At 43.4% G+C, this 14,922-nt stretch overlaps 1 protein-coding gene across 2 annotated transcripts in view; it reads left to right on the forward strand.

The window, feature by feature from the left end:
• KCNH1 (potassium voltage-gated channel subfamily H member 1) overlaps positions 1-14,922 on the forward strand; it is a 308,739-nt gene that overhangs the window by 145,095 nt on the left and 148,722 nt on the right. For both annotated transcript variants that reach the window (XM_074949315.1, XM_074949316.1), the window contains one exon: positions 13,640-13,839. In XM_074949315.1, coding sequence (XP_074805416.1) covers positions 13,640-13,839 — 200 coding nt within the window. The remainder of the gene's footprint in view (positions 1-13,639; positions 13,840-14,922) is intronic.

Below are 14,922 nucleotides of genomic sequence, written 5' to 3' on the forward strand. Positions count from 1 at the left end.
CCAAGGTCATAGATCAGATCATTTCCTCTGTTTGCACCAGCGTGGGCAGGGGTGATGGAACAATTTTTATAATGGGGGTGCTGAGGTGGAAACCATGTATTTGGTATTCGTTATTACTGCTTCAAGCCAGGGGGTGCCGCACCCCTAGTTCCAGCCCCAATGGCAGAGGGGACCTGGATAGAGTGTGGGGGACTGCTAGACTTCACATATCCACACTTTACCAGTACACAAATGGAAACCCTTGTCTCTAAAGAGATGCATAGAAGCCTGTTTTACATAATATGTTACAGAGATTTGACTAATGTGATGTGTTTTCATATTTAATTAATTTTAATTAATTTCATACTGTACACAAGCCTTTGGTGCATACAGCTTCAGCTTGCTAACGGTACCTCTTAAACTACCTCCCTGAAGCATCTCCCTACTTGTTTGCTTCACTGCATCATGACTGAAATCAAGCCAGATCCTGTAGTGACTTCTGTGTTGGGCACACATGGAGCTCGTTGCAAGACTGAGGCCTTAGGCCTTCATCCCCCAAAGACTTGTGCAGGTGCTTAATTGTATGCACTGTGAGCAGTCATGTGGAAGTCCTTTGGTTATTCACAGTGCACACAGTTAAGCACGTGCACGTGTTTTTGCAGGATTGAGGCCTTAGGGATGCTGAGGCAGGAACCCTGTTGTCTTTACTTGTTCTGTGCGGCACCTAGTGCACCTTTGGCTGCTGTAAAATAATGTTGTCCTGTTGGCCTGAGTGGTTAGACAGTGTTCTGGGCCTTGTAAGGTTGAAAAATCCGTGATATGAGTTGGGTGTATTCTTGGTGTAATCTTGTGTATTTACAAAAAATAGACACACAATCCTGTTTCCCTGAACACAGGAGAAACTAACAGCAGGCAGTTTCCATGCTTAGAAATCCCCAAATCTGTCATGCCAATGAGTTCTGTGCCCCAAATCCTCTGTTTCCTTTTCAGGGTCATGCTCACAACTGCTTCCTAGGGCTCTCTGCCTCCGACACACACACACACACACACAGCCTACAACCCATCTCCTAGCCCCCATGGGTATGTCTACCCTGCAAATGAAGTTGTGATCAAAGCATGGGTAGGCATATCCATGCTAGCTTTAATTTATCTAGCATGAGTAACAATAGCAGTGTAGAGGTGGTGGCATGGGCGAGCAACCAGAGCACCTACCCAAGGTCCTTAGCAATATGTCCATACGACAGCTGGGACTGTGCTTCCCAGACTGGGCAGACAGACAAGTGCTTGCTTTGCTCAAGCTAATGCACTGAATGGTAGCGTGGATGCTGTGGCACAGGTAGTGGCTGGGAGCCTGCGCTGCACTACCCTGAGGGTGGGCACCACAGCATGTCGGATGTGGGGCAATGCTGGCTTGGCCATCCGGGGGAAGGCTCAATCCTTCCCCACCCCCTGATTGGCTGCAGGATGTCGGGTGGGCAGAGGTGCTGGGGCTGTCCAGAGCCGCTGTCTTGTGGCTGAGCTCTCTGGAGGGGCACGTCTAGGAGTGACCATCCCAGCCCTGTAAGAAGCAGCCCTGGCCAAGTGTGATGTGTCGCATGGGATCTGCACCCAGTAGTACCATTGGTGGAGCTCTTGCCGGGGGTGGGGTAGGGGGGTGAGCGCAGGGCTGGAGATGGGGCAGGGAATGCAGGACGCCCAGAGTCTAGCAAGGGTCAGGAGCCGAGGTCTGGAGTGGGGCAGCAGTGTGAGGTGGAGGTTTCTGACCTGACCCAAACCTGACGGGACCCACCGGATTACAAGTGTTAGGGCCAGGTTAGGTGTGAAAGCAAGTGGACAGGCTCGGGTCAGGTTCAGATTGGCTGTGATCTAGTTGGGTTCAGATCAGGCATCAAAATTAGGCCCAAGTATACCTCTACCATGTGGTTTCTTGCCTTGGGTGGTCCCCACAGACCCTAAAGGGGAATGATTTGTTCCTTCCTTTGAACTTGAGAGTGTGTGCTTGGCACACCCATTGGCTTTAATGAGATCTATGATTGTCTTTGGATCTCCGACCCACCTGCTGGCAGCCATTAGCACCTTTCAGCATAAAAATAATTAATGCTAAACTGCAGCTGTCAAAACATATAAACATGGTACATTTTGTGAGGCCATATCCTTGCTATTTTAATAGCCTGTACCTTCCTAATGCAAAATATCCAGTCCTTTGCAGTGTTTCTTCTAGTGATTATTGTAAATTAATGAGGTTCTGCTGTACCCGGTTTGGAACTGGCCCATGGCACTGCCTCTCCTCTTGTACAAAGTACCCTGGGATCCTTAATTATCTATCTATCCATGATAGATAAGCAAAGATCTTGGTTTTAGCTCCCATCCAAAATGCAGGCACTTCAAGAAAACAATGCACTGCAAGGCCTTGGGCATTGGTTCAGTACTGGCTCAGAGCCACTTACTGAATCACCAGTGCCATGTTGGCAGAAGGGTGGCAGACTAGTATTAGATCTGTGTCTCTTGGCTTTGGTTCACACTGGTTTTAATCAGGATTTTTGTGCGTTTTGATTTTGCATGGGTTCCTACACTCTGATTTTTCTCTTTCTCGCTCATTTGGACCCAGTGGGTGGAAGCAAGACCAAACTAGGGATTTTAGTTGAGCTCTGTGCACTGCACAAGTGTTTGACTGGCTCAGAAGATCAACTGCTACAAGTTGTTAAACAAACAAAAACAAAATCACAAAGTTTTTGAAGCTGGGTTTCTTGCTTAGGTAGACACACCAAAATTCAATATTGTTGAAAGGCTTCAGGGTCCAAAATGCTTTTCCCAAAACGCATCTGACTTTCCCATATTAAACCTGAAACTAGCAGAATTTTAAATGGCTTCAGGTTTTTTTTGGTGAAAGATAGTTATTTGGCAAAGTGCCATCTTGTCTGCAGTACAGTACCAGCCACCCTGATTCTGTGTCTTCAGCAATGTGTGTGAGGAAAGAGTTATTGGTATCTGTGCCTGGGACGGTCTCAATCCTGGGCTTCTACCCTACTGCACTACTGGTAGCCTGTTTTAAGGTGCACAGATGTTTCAACCGCTCTATCCCCTGCTTCTTTTTTAAGTGGCTCCTCAGAGCAGCTGTTCCCTGGTTTGTATCCTTGTTCATGCTACTGACACTTTCAATAGGTTGCATTGCTGCTTTCTTTGGAGTCTGGAAAAGGGAGGGAAAAAAACTGTTGGTCTGGGTTTTTTTCCGGACTGTATCAGCTATATTTTTACCAGAGGCATAAACTTTACTGACAATCCTTCTGCAAAGCAGCTGTTTTCATGGTGAGGGAGTGCAGTGTGCTTCTGCTGTTGCATTAGTAATCAGCAGAGGGCACTTCACCCATAGAACTCACAAGTAGGATTGAACTCCTAGGGCGCCTTCAGACTGCAGCATACTTGGCTCCAGTCTCTTGCCCTCCCTCTAAGGAGGAACACAGCTTCTCTTCCCCCATCAAAAGAGGCTTCTCATAATTGTAAGGGCCTACCCTGGATTTCCACTTCCTCTGCTGCTGACCCTACGCTTCACGCTCTCTCAATTAATGGCAATGGGACAGTTCCTCACTACCCCCTGCCTCAGCTAATGCTGCAACTTACCTCTCTGTGGTGGGTTTCCAGCCTGAGGTTGAGATTGTGAACTGGCGGGGGAGTGAGGTGGGACAGCCCACAAGTGTGTGCGGGGGAGCATAGCAAGACAGGAAAGATGGAAAGCCTCCCAGTGATCGGAAATCCTTCTTCTAAACAGTTCCCAGTAGTGGTTTCCCTTAACCTTGGAAACAGGCAGTTTTCCAAGATGTGAATGCAGGAATTCATGTAGGGTAGACTGATTACATCATAGCTAATATCATTTCTTTTCTCACCAAGTGAAAATATTAGGGTAATTATGGAATAAAACGTGTTGGTTTAGTACGTTTAACCAACCATACCATGTTTCTGTAAATTTGTTTTAATTTTGGTTTGCTTAGCTAAAGAACAGACCTGAGAATTATGTATTTATAGGTTTTATTAATCGGAATTTAAAGATATATTTTCAGAAAAAAATATATTTGTGTGAAATCTTACCACAAAGTATTAAATTAAACCTTAGTAAATCAATTTTATCACAAAGCCATAAACCTAACAATTCTGGGGAGCTGATAATCAGGACCTATTTAGAACTATGGATTTTTAAGAAAGGTCCTTATTAACTTGTCAGTCAAGCTTATATTACTCAAAAGTTATGGAGCTGTCAGCAACAGTTCAACCAAAAGTGATTCTAAAATTAGAAATTTAAACCATTACTTACTGAACTGTCAACTCAGTTTGAAATTCCTCCCCAGATCATGATAATTTGTAGCCAACCCTTTTCCTTTCACACATGTGCACAAATATCACACACTAATCACAAGTATGCATTTAATGATCCCAAACTATTTCTGGTTTATTTGGGAACTCCCAGTAGGAATAACCATAGGTAATCTGTAATCATCATCTTGATCAACTACAAGATCATAGGTTATCCTAATCATAATCAGCCTGTTCACTTACAATTCATACATTCATTACTTTCAGCTTCTTTCTCTTTAGCTGATAAGATGTTAATTTTGTGTGACATCACAAATGCGTTATCTGAATAATCATTAGACTGTAATTGCTTTAGGCATGCTTGCTTTTTTTTTTTTCCAGCTAATTTTTCATTGCACTCAGTGTCCTGTTAGAAGTCATGTTTTGCTGAATTAGTGTAATGAATTGTCCAGTCTCAGCGTGCACTAAACCATTTATTGAATTAAAATTATTTATAGTAATCTAGGATGAAACTGGTTCATGATACATACATTATACATTTAAGTTGTTTACTGGCTTGGAAAGTATCCAACATAGAACAACCTAGTCAATAAATATGAGTCTTTGTTACTTAAAGTGGAACTATTGTGTAGACAGCTCTTTCGGCTCACTTCGAGAGTTCTCAACTGTTGGTTTCTTGAGACAGGTAGAAAGTTCAGTTCGTTGTAGAATTGCCAGGTTGTTGGGAGGGCTTTCACTACTGGACAGTGGTATAATTTGTTGCTGTATAGTTTTGTATGAATATAATCTGTACATGGCACAAGAGTTTAGGATGAGTGCATGATCATAATCAATCTGATGATTCATCTTGGGACGCATGCACAGCATTCAGATCTGTAATTGTGAAGACTGAGAGGCTCGCAATTACTTCAAACAGAAACTTGTCTTTTACAGTTTTGAAATCAACCCCCAGAGAGGTGTGTCTCACTTTGGTATCCATATACATACATTTCTCATGGAGTTATTGATTTTTACACTTGTTAGATCATTAGAAATGGCAAATTATTAGGTAACCTCTGCAACCTATGCCTGACCTTCATGACTCATTTGTACGAGTAATTGGCTGTAGAAATTACTGTGCTTTTATCTTTGATGGTATTAAAATATTGGTTTAAAGGAGGGGACACAGACTGAATTGTTGATGGGTTGCCACATTGTTGGGGGCAATGTGTTTTACTTTTGTCAGAGAAAATGTAACTGGCAGACAAAAAGCTGTTCTGTCCTGTCTGACAATTTTGTGTGTGAAATGACATTTGCTGAAAGAACTCGGTTTGTTTGCTGCCCAGTCTGATTGGTGCAGATCTAGATGAATTGAATGGTATAGGTAACCCTTCTGCCAGATGGAGTCGGCAGTAGCAATGGCCAAGTTCAATATCTAAGGGTTCCTCTTAAAAATACAAAACAGAAGTGTCTTGAGCCCCCACCCAGTAATCTGGGGAAACCTAAAACCACCCCGGGCACCTCTGAGAGGCAACGCTTCCCGACTCACAAGAACTGAGTCTGCGTAGAACAAAAGAGAGCATTTGCTAAATGGGAACGGGAACCAAGCATTAATTTGGGAAAACACCTCAACCATATTCAAAAGCGTGTGACTATAAGCAAACCTAACCCCACAGTGCTTTGGGCAGTGTCCTTTGCTTCAGTGTCCAATGAATGAATGTCCCTTTTACGCATCACTCCCCTCTCCCTCTTCTGTGCCCCGCTCAGTTAGCGGTCCTTGCTTAGTGAAGACCCAGAGTTCAGAAGTGTGTTCACAGGGTTACCTCCTCCACCAGGGCTGCGGGGGGGGGAGCGGTGGCGAGCAATGCCTCAGCAACTGGCTCACAGCTACCACTGCTGGCCACCGTCTCTCTGCTGTCACTGCTGCTGCTGTCTTCTGTCTTTCTGCTGCCACCAGCCACCACTGCTTGCTGCTCCCACGAAATCACACTCTGAACTTCTGCCACTTAACCCAGCTCTTGGTGAGTTCAGCAGGTAGTGGGGAGCCTCCACGGCCAGTGCAGTCTGTGTCTTTCGCTGTCCCCACGCAAGGTCTAAGGCTAATCTCCTAGAACTGGTCAGAAGTGATGTCAACTCTAGGAATCACCAACCAGAAGCAAGGAGACTCAGTTGAGTCTAACCAGCTCTGTCATTAAACACTGGAGAGGAACAGGTCAAATGGTGTCTAGGACTCTTTAGGTAGAGTCTACACCATTAGGTAGGAACACCTGTCCCCACCCACTCATCTTTGCTGGGATTTGGCACCCCTACCCTCTGGTTAGCGAGTGAGGTTCAGTTTAGGGTGACCCCCTCAACCAGGGCATGCTAGGCACAGGACTGCTACCCATTACTTGTACAACAAGTATAACATTTCATTACCCCTACATTCAAATCCTAGAGTGATTTGCCACCCATAACCAGCCAAAATTGATCATTTCGACAAAGCTGCGCACCTGGGCTGGGTAGGTGCGTCTGTGCAAACATGGCCTGCTCCTGAAGTCTTTTCCCCAGCTTATCCCTAGCTGTTAGGGGAAAGCTCATTCAGACCCTGCTTACATCTGGATTATGGACGTGGCTGATGCTACGTAAGACACTTCTCCTTCATTCACATGTGGAGATGGCTGCTAAGGCCGTGATCCTGTAATTGATCTGCACAGAAAACTCTTATTGTGACACAGTGGGCCAGATTCACTCCTGTGCTGATGCAGGCGAGAGGATGGAGGGGAGGCAGTGTGTGCCTCCCATTCAGGGGCTGTTGGGGACTAGTTCAGACCTTGGTGCAGGCTGGGGAAGCCCTCAGGGTTGTCCTAACTGGTGTCCCTTTCTAGGCCACTTCTGGGCTGTTGATCCACCCTGACCACACCCCTTCTTGTTCAGATCCATCTCCTCCTTCCTCTGCCGCATTTCCATTCTGCCCCAAAACTCCCCAAACCCCTGGGGCTATTGAGGAAGTGATACAGAGCTGGCACAAAGCAGGTGTAGTGCAACAGCACATCAGACCCAGTGCCTCCAAAGAGCTTCCCCTGGACCAGTGCAGCTCCAGGCCACCAATACAGGGCAGTGGCTTAATGCCACCATTTAGCCTGCAATTTAGGGTTGCCAATTTTGGTTGGATGTATTCCTGGAGAATTCATCACCTGACATAATCTTTAATCAAAGAGTAATTGCTGGAGGCTCCGGGACAATCCTGGAGGATTGGCAAACCCTACTGCAATTTAGTGTTTGAACAGTAACATTCAGTTTGAAAACAGGAGTTTGTTTTGCCACCCAGCTCTTTGAAAGAGAAGAATTTTGATTCTGAATTCCTTCTGTGGCTTTGAACATCTTATGATGGATTCATTTAGTTATTCGTGTAGAGAGAAGTGAAGGTATATAACTAGCTATCCTCTGTAGAAACATTACGGGTCAGCGTGCAATATGCTAATGTTATCCCCCAGTCCACACTGAAAGAATCCTCATCCTTCCTGTGTCCATTTAATCCTAATAAAATGGTTAACTAATGATAAATTAAAGATCATAAGATTTGGAATGTTTTTAATAAGAAATTCATGTATGTGGCAATAATTTCCCTTGGCAAGGTAACTGCAATATCGGAGCATAGTGGCTGCAATTAGCAACTGAAATTGCTGTTAAATTGCACACATCGTACTAATCAAGATGAAGTATTGGGTATTGTTTTTCACCAGACTTCACATCGCTTGATTTTCTTGGACAGTAACTCTGAGACATGGGGTTCAATTTTCCCCTCGTGGCATAGGGGTTGTGAATTCCTACTCCCTGAGCCAGCAGAAGTCACTGCTCCATAGGTGATAATAGACAGTTTGTTCCAGTAAAGGCCTGCCAATGAAAGCTGTCCAGGAGGTACTGAATTCATAGCTAACCATGCCCCTTCTCTATTCACTGCTCCCCGTTTTTGGGATTGCGTTGGCTAGCTGCAGGCTCCGCAGTGGAAGAGGGTTTATAGATGCCTTGGGCTGTCACAGATTCCCCTCCAGGTGGACTTTCCACTGCTGGGGGCCCTGTGTTCAGGATTATGCCAGATAAGCCAGCAAAAGTCAGAGTTGAATCTAACCCATGATATTTAGGGTCCTAGCAGGTAGCAGAAGAGCATCTAGTAGGAAAAAGGTGATAGTGTTTAAATAGAAAATCTGCTGATTAAATCGCTTTTATATTAAATATATCGATAAAAGCATTTCTTCATCTTTCTCCACGAGATGGGGCACTTACATCCCGCAGGCTTTTACGTACAGTTTAGCTCATGCAAACCTTAATGCTACAAATAAATAGGAAATCATTTATATACCGTCAGGCAAAATCCATGGAAAAATTATTCTTCTTGACTGTTTGCATAATCGATCGTGCTGCACCACAGGCTGAAATCTTGATTTTGATTGGTGGAAGAAAAGCCATTTAAGAAGTACAAGAAGGGGAAAATCCTGCCCACTGTTCACAGCTGTGTAGAACCTTTAACAGCAGCAACAGAAGGGTGTGGAAGGATTTGAAGAGCTCGTGCAGGAGGTCTGCACCTCCAAGAGACCACATCTCCAATCAGGGTCTTCTGTATCCCTATACAGAGGGGTAGAGACGTGCCTGGAGAAGGGGGAACGGAGCATTTGAATCTCCCTTCTTTTTCAGAAGTGGCATCAGCATCTACTGCAACTCCCATGCAGCCACTTTGTGCTAAGCCCATTTGCCTGGACATAGTGCAAAGGCTGGGTCTATGAAAGCTGAGATGGACTAGAACATTGTGTCTGGACATGAGATGATATCCAGATTTGAGGGTTGAATCTCTCTCTTTAATGGGCTTATTTAGGGAAGTGTAAATCTGCACTGTAAACACTCAGATTTTGGGGGTTTTGGATCCCTGATTTTGGCTGGGCTCCTTTATATATAAAGTTTGGATTCAGATCTGGAGTTAGATCTGTTTTTGATTTGGGACTATCACTGCAAGGACTTGTTTTTTTCTAGGTCCATTCTATACTGAGTCAGCTTGGGTAGGGCTTTGCTTTGCTACACTAAAGATAAATAGGACCCAGAGACACCTTTTCCCTTCCTTTCAGCTAGGTCAGACATAATCATACCTCTGATGTCTTAGCCATTTGCTTAATGCTATTTTTAATTTAGTCATGTCTTTAAAATTTATAAAGATTGCCCTTGAAAGCATAACTCTACCTTTTAAAAAAAAAAACAAACAAACCAGTATTCCTATTTGCCATATTTTGTGGGATACCTTCTGCTGCTTGCATTGGCTTTAAAATATTTATGTATTTCTACCACCAACAGAGAAATCAAATGATAGGTGTTGGCTCTCAACAACAACTGGTTATAGTGCATGAAACAGTGCAATTGGATATTGATTAGCTATCCTATTTAATATGACATATTTTGTTTGCTTCCCCTAGTTGTGTTGTGCCTTGTGATTTTACAACATAATGTCATGTAATACAATATAAAGTAATTATCGTAGGTGTAAAACCCAACACGTAACATATCTGGGGAGGGGAGGGAATTGGATTTGTTACCTACTATTCATTTCACTGATGACAAAACCTCATTCTGATGGGGCAAAGATTGACCAGAAAGTTAACTTCCCCCTTTAGGAAATGTGAAAAGAATGAGGGAAAAATACTAACAAGAAGAGGCCAAATGCCTTAAGTCCTCCTTCAGTGTTTGTTTAATGCAAATTCAGGCAGAGCTCTCAATGACTCATAGGTTATAAGGCTGAAGGGATTGCTGTGATCCTTTAGTCTTACCTCCTGCATATCACAGGCCATAGGACGTCCCTGAATTTCTGTTTGAACTAGAGCATATCTTTCAGAATAACACCTGATCTTGATTTTAAAATTGCCAGTGATGAAGAATCCACCAGAGTCCTTGGTAAGTTGTTCCAATGGCTTGTAACTAGAGCTGGACAAAAAACTGATTTTTCAGTTTTGACCAAAAATTGTTTCTGGTTGACCCAAAAAACAATTTTTTTTCTTGCTGAAATGACCCCCTGCTTCCCAGTTCCAAATTTTATTCAATCTGATCTGAAACGTTATTTTATTTTTGGAGTGATTTTTACCCTTTGTGTTAAATCTATGTAAATTTCTAAATTAAACATTGTTTCAAAACAAAGTTGAAACATTTCTCTTAGAAAATGTTGCAACAAACCATTTTGACTTTTTTAAAGGGGGGAAAAAAAAGAAAACTCCCTCATTTTTTCTGCCAAAATTATTTGCTGAATTCAACCTGAATTTTGTGACCAGAAACTGCATTTTTCAGCAAATAAACTGCTCGTTGAAATTTTTTTTTTTTTTTTTTGCACAGCTCTATTAATTCTCCGCAATGTTAAGCATTTTGTCCTTATTTGTCTAGCTTCAACTTCCAGCCATTGGATCTTGCTATACCTTTGTCCGCTAGATTGAACAGCCCATTATCAAAGTTTGGCAGGTACTTAGTGTGATCAAGTCACCCCTTGACTTTAATGGAAGGGTTTGTCAGCATAAGGACTAAATAAAAACGGATGAGGAAGTGGTCCAAGGGGTTTGTCCAAGGTCCAACCAGCTCTTGGTTATCTGATTCAAAACCCCGGCCTTCCTGTTTTTCTTTTCTTTATGGTGTTCTGCTATGCTTGCTCTACGTGGTTAAGTTATCAAATATATGTATGTTAATAGGGTTATGTATAGTTATGTTGGGCCAAATTCTGAAGACCTTACTCAGCTTTTAAGCAGTGCTTATACTAAGACACTATGGATCCCAGAAGAGGTGTGATTGAGTTGAAACTGACTAAGGTCCTCAGGATTTGGCCCATGAATACATAAGTATCAGAGCTTAGTAAATTATTTATCAAAAGGACCCCTGGACACTTTATACAGTGGTGACTGAAGTAGGGAGAGTGGTCCAGTTACATTCCCCTAGCACCAGCCCCCTCTCCATCTGTGCAGAAGGGTAGGTGGAAAATGGGCAAGCTGGTTCAAGCAGAAAGGATTTATGAGTTCTGAAAATGGTTACGCATCTTCAAGGAGGCAGTTCCATGCATAGCCATGTCCTCCTGAGAAGGACCTGCACTGGACTAAATCCAGATTGAACCTACTCATCTGATCTCAATGGCTTAGGGAGAAAAGGACAGTTCTGCAAGTACCTACAGAAGATGAAGAAAGACTTTATCAGACATAAAATCTTGCAGTCTTCTAGTTGGCTTAAGAGCAGCCGATGCAGTTATGGAAAGCAGGTGTCACTGGTATATATTCTATGTATGGTGTACAGAGCTTTAAAAATGTACTTGATTCTAAGTAACCCAAGTGCTAAGCCTATTTGCCAGAGTGAACAGTACCTGTGCAGCTAGGCTGCCTCACAAGTGACTCCTTCCCGCAGTTTAAACATTTAGGTGCTGAGCCCCAGAAAGGCAGGACTGGATTGAAATATAAGCACTATTATAGATCTGTGCCTAGGGTCCTGGCCTCTGGAGTCATGGAATGACCTCAGAATATGAGCTTTCATGTTTTTTAAAGTTATGTCTCTAAGCCTCGTGGTTGTGAACAAAACCTTGGAAACATGAACCAAGTGTAACTGGTGCTGCCTGAGTCTGTAGGCAGGCTAAAGTAGTACCCCAAATTGATTTGAGAGCTATTCTATTCACTTTACTGGGTTGCTAATTCTGACGCCCTCTACCCTCAGGAGCCAACATGAGCCCATTGGGGATGCTGTTTATGGAGGCTCTTGCAGCTGCCACCCCATTATGGCTCTGCTGGCCTGGTGTTAGAAGGGGCCCCCATTCTGAGGTATGTAAGGGGGTCAAGTCCTTCCTCCTCTGGGGCAGACTACTCCTTGGAGGAGCAGGGCCACAGTTGTGGGAGTGTGGCCTAGAGGTGTGGGGGTAGGGCCAAAGGGTGGCCTCTGTGGGGTGGTGTGCTTAGACTCCCAGATTGCCTTAATTCAGCCCTGCTAAACAGAGTAAAACCATTAAAATAGGTGCTGTAGTCCTGGCCTAAATAACAAGATTCTCTCTTAGAGAAGTGAAGCAGGAGAGAAAAAGGGAAAGGGACAAAGGAAAGAAGATGGGCGGGGGAGGGCAGGGAAATGACAAACCGAGAAGCAGAAAAAATGCGGAGGAGGCGAGGTGGGTTAGAAGCAGGTACCCGCTGCTCGGCCAGGGCTCAGTTGCTGCTTGGATACCCTCTCAGGCTGATTGCGCCCTTGGTTGTCTAATCTACTCTGATGGTTTCTTGGCTTTCCTTTCATTGAGCTGATCTGGTGCTTCACTATGCTCCCCAGGTCTCTTTTCTCAGTGATGATTACATACAGATGGCTTGGGTAGGGCACACAGAGATGAGGTAAGAGACCTTGAGAGAGGCTGCCTCACATTGTGACTATGAGCTGTAACTCCAGCACCCTGTACGTCGTTAGAATGCAGGCATTCCGGCTGACACTCACCCAGCATAACGCCTTGGGTGAATGGATTTTTTTTTTAAGTGCTTTGTGTCTGTATCTGACCTTCTGCCTCTGATTTGATTTTTTTTAAAAAAGGAAATAAAAAAAAGACTCTTTTTATTACTTTAACAAATTTTGAATAAATAAACCATGTGGCCATTGTAAGTAAACTGACTGTCGTCAGAAGGCATACCCCATATTCTGTGTTTTGGGGAAGGGGATTGCTCTAATTCTCATTCTTACCTGAGACCTTGCTGTTCCTTCTGCCTGAAGAATATTAAAACATAATACATAAAAATCTGCATTATTACACTTGCATTTATAAATCACTGACCCATGGTAGTTGTGTATTCTATTCCATCTTGTGCTTTGATGCATTGTTGTCACGCTGAGGTGGATAATGATGGCTCGACTGACTACTCTAGTAATGCATTTAAAGCTTGGAAATGTGTCACTGATGGCATTTTAACGCTGGAGCGATAGACCATAGATGAAATTTTAAACCATTTACTGTCAAACTATTTGGCTTAACATTCTTGTATCTTACATTTTGTTTTTATATGGTTTTTGATGCTACTGAATTGTTTGATGGCCAAAGACAAATGTATAGAATATGTTTCGGTAATTCTCTTTCACCTCCCAATACTCACCATCATAAATTATACAGTCATCCTGAATTTGTAGTGCTACAAGAAATGTTTATATTTGTGTTTTATAAGATTTTTACCAGCCTAACTTGGTGAAGTGATCACATATACTTCTGAGGACCTGACATTACCGTTGCCCTTGGCTATATGGACACACAGACATATTGAGAGGGCAGACAAACCAACACAACATATTATTACATAGCTCTCCAGTCTACTGCTCCTTGAGACTTTAGGAAAATACCTACTGACCTTTTTTTTTTTTCTTTTGTTTACAGCACTTCTGTATGCCACCATTTTTGGTAACGTGACAACCATCTTCCAGCAAATGTATGCCAACACAAACCGGTACCATGAAATGCTGAACAGTGTCCGGGACTTCCTTAAACTCTACCAAGTGCCCAAAGGTCTGAGCGAACGTGTGATGGACTATATCGTTTCCACTTGGTCAATGTCCAGGGGGATAGATACTGAAAAGGTGAGAGAATGCAACCTGAAGGAAACGTATTGCTTACTTAAAGCTCTTCCAAGCTCGCTAACCATTTAATCCCCAATGTTGATATTTTTAGCTGTTGAATTATTGAGATGCCAAGATTACATCAAACAAACAAAATGTGCATTGATGATGATAGGTTTTATATTTTCATAGGGCTAGAATGTGCACTGATCATGTTTGAGTATCCAGGAGGACAGGGCACAGGCAGCCTTGCTTTCCTTTTCACCCTCCGTGCCAGGGGCCAGGCACAATTGTAGTCTCTGTACTCCAAGGGTGTAGGGATTGGTCATATCCTGGGCCCTAAGGGATGCATGCCACCCAAAAGGAGGTTGGGAGGAAACAAGGTCATGTTGCTAAGGGGAGTTTGCCTGACCTCAGAGAGAGGAGCATGTTTTAACTATGTGGTTTTGTGCACAAGGTGCACAGGCTGCTCCTGTCACATATTAATAGGGGTATTGATTACCATGTAGACGTACAGGGTATAGGCTATTAATATAGGTTAGCTATTCTAGTAATAAGATAGTTTGGGATCTACCTTTTACTAGGGGACTATTCTCCTCTTAATTCATTGGATTTACAGGCACAACTCCCATTGTGTGTATTGAGATAACAAATACCCCTTCAACAAAAGAAAATTATCTTTAGTCCCTTCATATTAGGTGCCTACTTTTATAGAGATACTGTTTTTCCTTTTGTTAGCAGAGAAATGAGCATGGTGTGTGTTCCAGGGTTGTTATTTCAGGAAATTACAACAACGTTCCAATCACCAGGCTTCTGGTTGGTTGTTTAATTTATTGTTCAAAATGGTGGATGATGTGATTTAAAACAAACTCATTGCTCTCTCGCGCTTAAAAAGTTGTTAGAGATGGGCTGAGCAGATGTAGCCTGGAGATGATTGTCTGGAGTCCCATAGGAACATGGGACTGTTTGACTTCCTGATGGGGCTCTTTAGCATTGCTTTCTGCCATCTGGATCCCAGAGTGCAACTCGAGGGGGTATTGTCCAGAGGAGCAGTTCTCCAGGAGGAATGATATTGCAGCGCTGGACGTTACTGATCAGCAGTGG

This window comes from Natator depressus, chromosome 3 (genome assembly GCF_965152275.1).
Source record: "Natator depressus isolate rNatDep1 chromosome 3, rNatDep2.hap1, whole genome shotgun sequence".
Lineage (NCBI taxonomy): Eukaryota > Metazoa > Chordata > Testudines > Cheloniidae > Natator > Natator depressus.